The sequence below is a fragment of the Nannobrachium achirus genome (assembly GCF_963921795.1).
Source record: "Nannobrachium achirus genome assembly, chromosome: 5".
NCBI classification, from domain to species: Eukaryota; Metazoa; Chordata; class Actinopteri; order Myctophiformes; family Myctophidae; genus Nannobrachium; species Nannobrachium achirus.
In genome coordinates this window covers 41,018,850-41,031,255 of record NC_137814.1, presented here as the reverse complement: position 1 = coordinate 41,031,255, position 12,406 = coordinate 41,018,850, and the positions used below count along the sequence as shown (strand labels likewise).

Here is a 12,406-nt window from a genome sequence, read left to right as displayed (position 1 = left end):
GCTAAAGGTAGAAGCTACAACTACATTACATGGTGTGCGATAGCATTACTGTAGGCCAGTGTTTCTCAACCACTGTGCCTGGGGACCTTTGGTGTGCCCCTGAGAAGGGTCAAGTGTGCCCCTTGAAACTGCTTGAAAGCCAATATTGTATTTATCATTTTAAAAATTTAAACTAGTGAAAACAGCCGATCTACAAGCACACAACGCCTCGCGGTGCGAGGCGTTGTGTGCTTGTAGATCTGCTGTTTTCACTACTGTTGTGCGACAGCCTTGCATGATGAAGCAGGGCTTTACTTTGCGAAGAAGCGTACAAATATGAAACTTGGAGATACAAGGTTTCTTCCCGACAGTGACGATATTTACAACCCCGTATTATGTTGGTGTGACATGAAAAGTGTGCCCATGCAGAAAAAAGTTTGAGAAACACTGCTGTAGGCTACAACCTCAGAAATAGTTTGAATACCCACGCAGAAAAAAGCATATACGTAAGAATAACCACAGTCACACAGAACAGAGATGTACTTCTATCATACCTGGCCTTGAGAGGGAGGCCATGATCCCACATCTGTTCTTGTAAGGCAATAATATATATTCTTTTTTCATCACATACCCAGCTTTTATTTGCCCTGGGTGAGAGAAGTGATAAAATCGCTGAGAGGGTGATAATCTTTACCAGCCATGATTCATCATGGTCGTCCGGGTGGCGCGGGGGTAACGTTACTGCCCACCACCATGGACACTTGGGGTTTGATTCCTCCAGGGTGCTTCCTGCTTAGCTGAGAGCTAGGAAGGATGGAAGTGGAAGTAGGAAGGAGAGTGTGTTCCTATGCATGCATCTGCGACAATTCACATGGGGGAGATACTGTAATTACTCAATTGGGAGAAAAATGAAATATGGAGTGTGTGTCGCACAAGGACACACTGGAATTTAATGCTATTTATAAATAAGGCTATGGACATCTGTCATTATGTGGGCCAGCATAGCCTCAGTTGGATAAGCGAGCTTATGCAACGACGATTGCCAGGGTGATAAATATATCATGGCATTGGCCACAGGCATTTAGAGAAACTCTGCCTCGCATCACGGCCGTATCTCCCGGTGAAACTCCTCACTGTGAGGTGAAGAGTCGGCTAGCAACTCCATGTGTATCGGAGGAGACCGAAAACTACAGTAGGGGTTGGCAATCTATAGGGCTTTTAAGCCGTGACATCATTTTGTAGTCAGACCTCCAAACAGATTTATTATCAATATCTGTCCCTCGCTATTTCAACAGATCCGAGACAAAAATAACGACTAAAGTATAATTCTACCACTTTCCTTTCAACAACAGAGAGAAGAAAAATGTGTAAATAGTAAAAATAGTAAAAAGATTCACAGGCGCTGGGGCCAAAAGTTCTCCTCTGCCTACAAAATGATGTCAGACTTAACAGCCCCATTAGACATGGGGGGAATTTGAATAATGTCTAAATCTCCTCTCCTCTCCTCTCCTCTCCTCTCCTCTCCTCTATGAGTGTTCCATGTCTCATCAATGCATGTTACTAACATTGTCCATTGTCCATGTCAATGCATGTCACAAATTCAACATTTGAAGATCTCTGCCCCAGAGTTTTTGCACTTTCTCAATTTACACATTAGGCATTCAATTCAGGCTTTAATGGAAAGCGAGTAGTCCTAGTCAAGAAACAACAGGGTAAATAGTCACACAAGTAGAGTGCAAAGACAAAGTCAATATAACAAGAGCCTCAAAGAAACTAGGCTACCACATACTGAACCCTAGCATCCGCCCAAAGAACATGGTATCTAAATAACTTTTCTTTCTCAACATTGTTGTGGTCAAGAAAACAACTATTGATCTACCAAAACATATTGTTTATCCAGCTCCTGTGGATTGTGATTGCAGACTCCCCATCAGCAGATATAGGGTGTCCATGGAATACGACTGTGGACTGTTAATGTTATGTCTTATGTTATTGTTGTCATTATAGTTGTTAATGTTGTTGTTCTCCATCTATCTATCTCTCTCTCTCTCTCTCTCTCTCTCTCTCTCTCTCTCTCTCTCTCTCTCTCTCTCTCTCTCTCTGACAAGGTCAAAGCAGATGGCCTCCCAGGCTCACATCACACCTTGGGCAATACATTTTAGGTTCACAGCACACCATTTTAATGGTGAAAAGAAGTGCATTTCAGTGCAGTCAATCAATGTAAACAATTCATTTGTTGATAGAGTTCTAGCCTAGTAACTGTCTAAAGTGCATTCTCAGTCTGGTCGTGTATATTAAAACTTGAAGGTGTCCTTAATAAATTAAACAGCTGACTTCAAAGTTGTTGCTGTGCTTACACTTCAAAGCTGAGTAAGCAAGACTACTACTGAAATACTGTGTAGTCAAAAAGGTATTCCTACTGTGCAATATGTCTTTGAAGAGTGTAGTGGAGTAAAAGTGCCCTAAAAGCAAATAAACCATTAAGTACAGATAAACAAACTCAAGTAGGCGAAATATGTAATATGATACTTACTTATATTACTCAGTAGGCCTACCAGTGACTTTCCTGCCATGTCCACTTGTCCACCGTGTATCTACGCCACAGTTCCAGTGTGTCCACTGTCCACTCGATAGATTGAGCTGAGCGAGCTCACACAACTTCTAAAAGCTTCACCGTCAGCGCATTCTAACCCAGCTCATGATTTGAACTGGGAAGATTGTGGAAGAGTTTATCTTTTCTGGCTTGAGCTCTAATTAGTAACTTTATTAGCCACGGAGCACGGACACCTTACTGTTTGTTTACTGGGGCCTTCCTTCAAGAGGAACTAGCGTGTGATGAATTAAACCAGTAGCACCTCTGCCAGGCCAGCAGGGGGTGTAAGAGGACTACTGAACAAATGGAGGAGGGCATTTCATCCATAGATAGGCCTACAGTATTAATAAAGGCCTTTCTTATATTATATATATCTATGATTCCATCTGCCAAATGTGCAATGGCCACCTCGAGCAACAGCAGTTATCAATATTAATTCCGTAAATAATAATATAGTAATAATAATAATACACTAATAATAATAGTGCAGGGACATTGCTTTATTAATTTGATCAGAACATCACAAAGTCAAACGTATTAACTTTAATTGAGTGTATTATTCTAGCAGAAGGTTGTTCTGAATCAGACTTATCAGACAGGTAGAGATTCTCTCTAGAGTTCTGTATAGGTTACTGTATAAAGGCCATTCAACTGTGGAGTGTTCTGGAGTTCCCTCACCCCTTTTCAAAACCACATTGCAAAACAATCCTCACTCCCTTGTTCAGTGTCTGTAATCTAGCCATATCTTTCTGGGTTGCATTACCTCACACTGCACGCCAATGTAACAGTTTGTGACAGCAGCAAAGAGTAAAAAAGTACAAATGTGCACAACAAAAATAAACACAGCAATAAACTACAGTATTACTCGCTCGATCACAAGCAAGCCTGCAAACAATAACAATACAACAAACTACACAAACCACAAAAATATATACGGTACACACACATTTCAGTCCATGAATGTTGGGGGCAGAATATTCTCATAGTCTCAAAAAATGTCATTAGACTGTGACACAATTGTATTGTCTTTTGTATGTGTGTGTGTGTGTGTGTGTGTGTGTGTGTGTGTGTGTGTGTGTGTGTGTGTGTGTGTGTGTGTGTGTGTGTGTGTGTGTGTGCGTGTGCGAGGGGTTGTCCAGGTCAGGAGATGGTCTTGTCCATATAGTCCTCCTCCTCTCCACCACTGCCTCCAGCTCTAGACCAACCACAGACAGAACTGTCCTTCCTCACCAGCTTGTTGAGCTTGTGCAGCTCCTAAACCTTCCACAGCCACAGCAAAGAACAAGTGTGCTGGCTATCATCAGCAGTCTCGTAAAAATCATAGCCTGCTTGACTGCTATGATTGTGTTTGATATTGTTTGTTGGTGATGTCCACGTTTGACTCCACACACTGTCACGAGAGGAAACACTGCAATGCTAATGGACATATTACTGAGGGAATTTGCACTTCAACCTGCTGATGACTGAATTGTCTTTTGGTTTGTGTGGGTAATATGTGTGGGTAAAGGTAATACTCTTTGTTTTCTGCTACACTGGAAACATGATTACATTCTTTCAAATGTGTGGTAAATTAGCAACCATTACAAATTTGACATACTATTCAGTGGTTATTCTCATTTATTGAAGGCACATTCGTTAGAAAAAACACATTTTAGTCAGTGTTGAACATATACATTCATAGTGTAACACTTTTTTCTTTGTGATAAATCACTTGTGTACCACTTATCAGGGCTGGGAATTGTTATACATTTTGACCCCAATTACAGTTTTAAAGCTTCCAAAACTTAAACTACTGTTAAATACAGTGTTTACAATATACTTCTCAAGTGCCTCGTTAGAATAAATTACAATATATTTTCATTTCCATTTAAATATTCATGTGCCATTAATCTTTCTAAGTAGAATCAAAATTGTTAATTTGTTTATTAGTTTAAGCGTTAAATGGAGATTTTGTAATGGAATATGTAATTTTCAACTCAATACGCAGGTCGCTTCGTTTTAGATTCTACTAACTAACCTAACCTAAACTAACTAATTTCAGCGCAGGTTTATGACATTTTACCTTCATTCATAACATTCAAGAGTTTAAAGTTTCCATTTCTCAGTGTACAATTAGTTGCCTTTACATCTGTTACATGACAGTAGTGCTGCAAATACAAGTAATGCAGGATAGACTTTGTACCACATTTCTAGTCCTTAGAAGTTACAATTGTAGGTCTATTACACAGACATAGATTAAACCCAGATCAAAGGAAAACGTCTGAAAGTAATAAAAACAATCTAGGTCAGTTCTGTAGAACTAGCGGCCCAGGATGTGCTTTCAGGTGGAAAAACCCTGTCATGATCATTTAACTACTAAATTGTCAGTGTCACCAAAGTTTACAGATCATTATAACACCAACATTCAAGACCTGACAGTAAAATACATACTAACTGAAACTACATTGTGGGGCCTTTTCCACTGGCAAAGAACCGGTTCTGGTTCTTTCTCCCGCCTATGGGATGAACCGGAGTTGGTTCCGAACCGTAAAAGTTGGTTCCGAATGGGAACCACAAAATCCTTGGTTCCTCTGGTTCAATCATGGTTCAATCTGGTGGAAACGCAAGCCGGTTCGTAAGAACGAACCAAGGTTCCAAGAAAGTTGAACCGGCACTGGTTCTGGAACCAGTTCTTTGCCGGTGGAAAAGACCCCCATAAGACATTTTCCTTCCCAAACCGAAAAAAGAGGAAAGCAGGAAAGCATCACTCTTTCTGAACATCACTCTTTCTGAACATGGTGTCTCTTTTTAATTTCTGGCCCTTCCGAGTCCTTCATGCAGGCAACCAAAAAATTGCGGCACTTCAGAGTGTACTGCTCTGGGAACTCTCGCAAATGGCTAACGTGTGCCGTGGAAACAAAGTCAAAGCTGTCCACAGGGACACCTTTGTGAGTCAGGGTCTCCACCATGAGCTCCACGTCTCTGTGCCGGATCACCTGGTCAGCTTTGGAGTAGAGATACAGCTGGGGCCAGCTGGGAGGCTTGTCTCGCAGGGCATCATAGTGGTTCTTATGGATGTATTTTGTGATGGGGTACAGCACCACTCGTAGCAAGAAAACAGTTACGGCAAAAAGCCCTAGGAGAATGTACCTCAGAATTGGGTTTATTTTAGGCCCTAGGGTGGCCCTCAGTGCGCGCAGGGCCCCCTGGACGTTCCCGCTTCCTGGGGCGCTATCCACTACGGCCCCGATCACTTGCAGAGAGCTGAACTGTTTGTCACTGTGCAGGAGCTCTACGATGTAACGGTACAGCATGAAACCACCGTTGCTGAATATGTGGAAGAATATTGGGCTGTTTTCCACCTCGTAGTCATAGAGGACTTCCAGCAGTTTGAGGGCTGTGCTGCTCAGCTCCTTGAAGCCAAAAGACTCTGAGATGAAGACTGTCTTCAAGGGGGCTGTATAGCAGACCGTGACACATCCCTAGGGAAACAAACAGTCAATGAGAATGATAAAAGGGGGGAAAAGGTGCACAAAAGAAGAAACAATCAGGGGAATAAAAGCAATTTTTCTTGTTCTTTGCCAACCTGTTCATTGTAGATGGAGCTGTACTTGGAGAGGTGCTTGTCTTTGCAACCAGCCCATCCCAATAGGATGACAACTGGCTCCTTTGTCCCCTGCCAATGTCTCTCTGAAAGCACAGATATCATGCAGTAATCAGTACATACAATGGTATACAAGCAAGTCCACGATTCATGCTTGTTTCTTGCATGGCTAATGTGCTACTAATGTTACTGCTCATGTGCGCCCGTTATCGCTATGTAACACAAGCATACAGTGATAATAGCTCAGAGAAACAACGTTAGCAACCTAGCTAGGAGAGCTATGTCGAAACCAACACGCTTACCCGAGATCACAACGTCAGGAAACACGATATTGTAGTCTATTTCATCATCTGCCATTTCTGCACGATTATATCAGCTGTACTCCTCAGTTGTATAGCTCATCTGGCTATTGTCAGATTAATGATATGGGGATCGTTGACGTGCAAGTGTCTAGTAACGCTGGGTTACCTAATGAATTGGAGAGCGATGCCCTGCCCCCTTGTTGAACGATACGATACAGTTCATCGGTTGCTCTGGGTTGTCTGCTGCTGTCTGTCTGTCTGTATGGAGCGGCTATCCCTACGTCTGGCCACTAGATGGCGGAAATGTGCTTTCAAACTCTGCTGTCTGCTGCTGTCCAGCGGCTACTGCTATGTCCACTAGATGGCGTAGTTTCCAAAGAATTGAACGGAGGGACGCCTATGAAGTCTGCAGTCTGTGGGTTGATCATGTCAAAACCTTTTCTACAGTCTATGGTCAAAACCAAATATTGTATTTGCACGCACGCACGCACGCACGCACACGCACACACACACACACACACACACACACACACACACACACACACACACACACACGACGTGTTTGACCCATTGTATTTGATCCATGGTTTTGGCCTGCGACACCGACACACCGTCGTACTACGGAAGTATAGGTTTATCATGTAGGCGGAGACAGTAGGAGGTGCCTGGATGAGGGAGAGAGAGAGAGAGAGAGAGAGAGAGAGCTGTCAAACCAGCAACAAACGGCTGAAATATGATCTTTAGGCGGACAATAAACAATAGTGTTTTTTGCTCGTTGGGAGGCCATTACTACTAGATAGAAACTTTGTGCTTTACTCCGTCGCCGACTGTGTTGTCCTGGGATATATTATTCAGCCTTTTACAGAGAGTAAAGTGCGTGTGATTTTGTTTTAAGGGGGGGTTGGTTGATTCGCGCTAACGCTAGCAGTGGTTAGCGTGACTTTTTGTTGACAAACTAAAGACCAACCAAACCCTACTGCAAACAAAGTTAGCACAGCTCAGCGTCGATTCTTCGATAGATGCAGCTGTATATGCCAGGAATGGAACAGCACGGGGCTTTTGGCTGAACTGTCGACTTCATGGCGAACACATAAGGTAATATTACGACTTACTTTTGGGTGCAGTTAACATTTAACTTAATTTAACTGCGTGTGTGTGCTGCTGTTGTAGACACTGTTTACATTTCTCTCTTGCTGTGTGCCCTCACTTCACCTGTGCTTATTAGGGACATTATCTACAGCTACAGCAATGAATTACCAGTGGTGTAAAATAAGTGCATTTACTCAAGTACTGTACTAGTACTATTTAGGTATTTGCACTTTACTTGAGTACTTTTTCCACCACTGTGAATGACATAAATGCAATGAAATTTATTTTTGCCTGCCCTGTGTAATGATGATAATACAAAGTGCACAGAGAGGGAGGCATTTTCCCACCCCATAGTTCTGCTAGGTCATTATTTTAAATCCTTAAGGAATGACAGGTATGCCGCTGCTCACGTATCTTGGCAGTTTACCACAATAGATCGCAGTCAGATAAGAAAGGACAGGTATTTTAGTTTGGATGAATGTGACCTAGCTTGCATATTTGATGAACATTTCCCTGTGTTCATCAGGGCGTTTCACCTACCAACATTCCTCCTCCCCTGATTAAGCTTTAGTCTTCTAGAGACAAGACAAACTGTCTGTCGTGGCAAATTATCAACGGTTTACAAATGTGTCTTGATCAGTTTCAGTTGATTGTGGCTACTCGACTTGTTGGTGCGTTCAACAGGCATTGTTGTGATAGCTGGTGGCTATCTCTGCCATAGGCATATGATGGTGGGAGATTGGATGGAAAGTAGTGAAACATAATCGTCTCGTGTTCTGTTTGCCAGTCATAGCACACACTCCCTTGCACAACCCAACCCATCATCAAACTCACTTTGGAGGTTGATTTACTATTGCCATTTTCTATTAGCCTATAATCCAGTTGTAGGGCACAGCTGGACGGTGTGAGGGCCCCTTCAAACTACTGCTGAAACGTTTGGCCTCAGGCTACTTTTGGGATGGCCCATCTGTTTTTGGAGCTGTGGAACACAAGCTCCCAATAGACAGGTATGTCCGTGGGTATGTGGGTGGGTGGGTGGCTGGCTGGGTGGCTGGCTGGCTGGCCGTGTCCGTAGTCTGGCAATACCTTGAGTGGCCACACACAACACACTAGTTAAAGGAGGGGCGCTGTTTTGTGCAGGCCAGGCACACTCACCACTCACTCATAGGAACAGTTTACAGTTCACACACACACACACACACACACACACACACACACACACACACACACACACACACACACACACACACACACACACACAATTTATAGATCTAGAACACATAGAATTTATATATAGAACACTTAGAATTCATAGATCTAAAACACATAGAATCAAAAGCATAGATCTGGAACTGCTCAAATTCACAGCTCCACTTCGAACGAGGTTTGATTTTTGAATAACACAAGGCCACATTTTACAGACCAAGAAAAGTCTGCCCCGTTTACAATTCCTTTTAGTGTGGTGACTTGAATTCATGCAGTCGCATTTGTGTGGGCACTGGGCAGCAGTGGGAAACAAAAATAAGTGGTGAGTGCTGTAGGCCTTATGGAGATATTCTATTGGATTCTGAGAGCTGAACAATTCTGCACATATATCTACCATATTAGCCCTTTAAGGCATGTCATCACCAAAATCTCATGTTAAATAGTTAATTCTTATTTTTCTTCTCATAATTTATCTAGTGAATTATGTTTAATTGTTCAAAAATAACACTATCTACTGATTATTATTATGTGTTTAGAATGAAATACATATTGGAAATAATAGGCCTAAATCAGCCATCAGATATTAATCAGATAATATACATTTTGGTGTTGGTGATTTTACTGCACTGTTATGCCAATTTCTGATAATTGGGTCTATATTAATGACAGGATATTTATTTATTCACTACTTATCAATTATACTGGCCTGGGTCATGCCCTCTTTGGTATTGTCACAATTGTCACAATTTATAACATTTTCCACAGTGGGTTTAGTAAGAAACAGGTTGGCCACCCTATAGGTCAGGGGTTCCCAAACCTTTTTGTCTCAGGGCACCCCATAAATATCTTTTTTTAATCCGAGGCACTCCTACATTATAATTTTCACTCCCAGCACCTTATATTTATAGCATATTCAGTGATGTTACTAGGTTTTCAATGTAATGGGTCCCGGGACCCACAGGTGGTCATTCAAATGGGTCCCAGAAAAGTTTTATGAGTCCTCAATACAATGTTTTCGAGCGCTGTGAGCTTGTAGATCGGCTATTTTCAAAATGTTTGCCTATTTCTTATATTTATTTTACAATTTGGCTAATGTTTGAAATTAGAACTAGGATTTCTAAATACACTAGGCTACAGACACCCATTTAATTATATTTATATCATGTTATTTTAACATGGACACCAATGGAGGCGCATCCCTGGGACCCCAGGACCATGACATGAATGAGTCCCTGGGCGACTTGTATGAGTTTTTGATGCGGGATGCGCACGTAATGACATCATTGCATATTGTCGTTGTCAGGTGGAAACCTTATATGTCCAAAACCGTTAGTTTTGTATTTATCATCTATAAAATGTACTTTATCGCGAGGCGTTGTGTGCTTGTAGATCGGCTGTTTTCACTAGTTTTGTGCGACGGTCGAGGTTTCTGCCCGACAGTGACGATATTTTAGTGATTATGTTTAGAGATGGACCGATTGCAAAATTCTTGGCCGATACCGATCCGCCGGTTTTATGAAGGTCTGACCTGCCAAAACCGATTTTTCCGATACAGATTTCTTTAGCTAAGAACTAGAAAAATCACAGACAATATCCAGTCTAATATGACCATCTGGACTAGGCAGGAGGAAAGCAGGTGACACATGCTTTTTTTCTCCTTTTTGGAGACGACATTGACACAGGATTATGGAATATATCCTTACATTGCAAAGGTAACCAGCACCATCTGTATTCTGTAGGCTGCCACCAAGTAGACTGGCTGCTACTGGCTGTTTACTTTAGTCACAGGACCAGAGCATCATGCTGTGCAGTGCCATAGACACAATTGGCATAAAACCGATATTTATGTCAGTGACCTGCCGGTCACCGATTCGGCCGGTTTTATATGATACCTGCCGATTTTTTATATTGGCCGATACCGATGTCCATCCCTAATTATGTTGCGAGGAAAACGTTGAGATAATAGCCATTTTGGTTAGAACTGACTGAAAATAACTTTGTACTTCAAGTTAAAATGATAATTGCTGATAATTCTTTAAATGTCCAAATAAATTCCAAATATTATCAAATGATCTCGCGGCACCCCTGGACTGCTGTCGCGGCACCCCAGGGTGCCCCGTCACCCACTTTGAAAACCCCTGCTATAGGTGAGGTAAGGTAAATCCTTACAGAGACCATCTCCCATCTGCAGTGGCTGCAGAAGAACACAGGACTAGCTTTGTGATTTTCAGTTGCCTACTTCAGTGGGTCAGAATGGCAAGGCTGAAATGTAAGCGTGGGAAGTTTGTGTTTCGTTCAGTGTTCAGTCTTTGCCTGTTTGTGTCCGAGAGGCCTCTGTTGGCCACTAATGTGGGTGTGTGGATAAAGCATTCGTCCTTTATTGTTTTGGCGCTTTGACATTTGAATTGAAGGAAGTAAGAATTTATATATTACGAGTCGACTAGGCAGCACTTGTTCTCTTTCACCCCAAGACTGTGACAATGAGATGAAACGTCGTGCATGCATGCTTGCTCTCTGGACTCAGATGGAAAAACTCAACTGAAATCAGATAGGAAAGCTCAGGCCTGGTACTCGTAGCCTACATTTTTCTTGGCAGAGGGAGTTTTTTTATTACTGTCAGACTCTTTTAAAAAGGCATAGAATGATGCGTCGGTGCAGAGGGGAAAAAAAGAGTAAGAGGACGATGATGAAAATCCTTTTAAGGATGTAGCTGGGACCGAGAGGATGATCTCATACGTTGTCCAACTCTGGTAGAGGGGTTTAGTGTATGTGATGTAATAGTGGCAGAATAAGGCCAAGTCGGACTGTCTAAATACCCCTCTTACACTTGTCATGTCAAATGTACTGTTTGCAATCTGTCATTATGGGACCATCCCACCCTACTCTCTCCATTCCAACCCCCATCTCTAACCACTTGTGCTGGGATGTCGGTTCTGCCTCTTCTGTTACTTGATGTGCTCACTTTATTATTAATGTTGTCTCTTATCCTTTCTGCTTTGTCTTTGCATCACCGGAAACATATTTCCTGACTATGACTACTATCTAGATCTGTGTTACAATGGGAGACTGATCACCTCCGGATCAGAACTGAAGGGTAACACTAACAGTGTGGCTTGCTGGTGTCTGTGCATGCATGCATTGTGTGCACATGTTATTTTAATAGCCTATCATAGCCTATTTGGTGAGTTACAGCATTATTAATTTATTATTTGGGCATTAGGTGGAGCATCCTGAAGCAGAATACTGTATATTAGGCCCTAATGTGAGGCCTACTTGGAGAGACTTGTTCTTCTAACAACTATTGACTGAACTGGCTAAAAATCACAGGGGTTAACAATTAACATGTCTTTAGTTTATAGGGTGGAGTTTGGGTTTTTGGCTAAACCTATCATTTTGGCCAGTAGCTAACCACCCTATCCAGAATTGGAGTTTGGTGCCCTCAGATGAGCCTACTGATTTTATTGAAATTATTTTTTGTAAAAAAAAAAAAAAAAAGAGAATGAATAATAATAATATATAAGACATTTAAAGTACCATTACTATGTCGACTGTAGAGTATTATAGTGTGCAGAATGGATATTTATTTTTGCTAGGGGCTATGTGAATGTTGTGAAAATCTCAATCAAGTCTGCAATCTTATAATTGGTACTTCAA

The 12,406-nt window shown here is 41.9% G+C and overlaps 2 protein-coding genes across 4 annotated transcripts in view; one reads left to right on the top strand and one right to left on the bottom strand.

Moving 5' to 3' along the window:
* Positions 1-5,012: 5,012 nt before the first annotated feature.
* On the bottom strand, positions 5,013-6,604 carry tmem53 (transmembrane protein 53). Its single transcript, XM_080726118.1, has 3 exons — positions 6,458-6,604; positions 6,138-6,241; positions 5,013-6,033 (listed from the first exon to the last, which is right to left on the bottom strand). The coding sequence occupies exons 1-3, from the start codon at positions 6,510-6,512 to the stop codon at positions 5,332-5,334; spliced, it is 861 nt and encodes a 286-aa protein (XP_080582244.1). The 5' UTR covers positions 6,513-6,604; the 3' UTR covers positions 5,013-5,331.
* A 561-nt stretch (positions 6,605-7,165) lies between these two features.
* The window catches only part of LOC308285761 (dual specificity testis-specific protein kinase 2-like), a 51,623-nt gene continuing 46,382 nt past the window's right edge, over positions 7,166-12,406 (top strand). For 2 of the 3 annotated variants that reach the window (XM_080726624.1, XM_080726622.1), the window contains exon 1: positions 7,166-7,552. The gene's annotated coding sequence lies outside the window, so the exon portion shown is untranslated. Of the gene's footprint in view, positions 7,553-8,416; positions 8,554-12,406 lie in introns of all 3 variants that reach the window. The other variant, XM_080726623.1, reaches the window with a different exon arrangement.

Excerpts from the sequence above, each read along its gene's own strand:
- tmem53 (XM_080726118.1), bottom strand. The coding sequence starts at position 6,512 with ATGGCAGATGATGAAATAGACTACAATATCGTGTTTCCTGACGTTGTG. Across the intron at positions 6,242-6,457 it reads TCCTGACGTTGTGATCTCGG|AGAGACATTGGCAGGGGACA; the intron begins GTAAGCGTGTTG and ends CTGTGCTTTCAG. Across the intron at positions 6,034-6,137 it reads GCTCCATCTACAATGAACAG|GGATGTGTCACGGTCTGCTA; the intron begins GTTGGCAAAGAA and ends TTGTTTCCCTAG.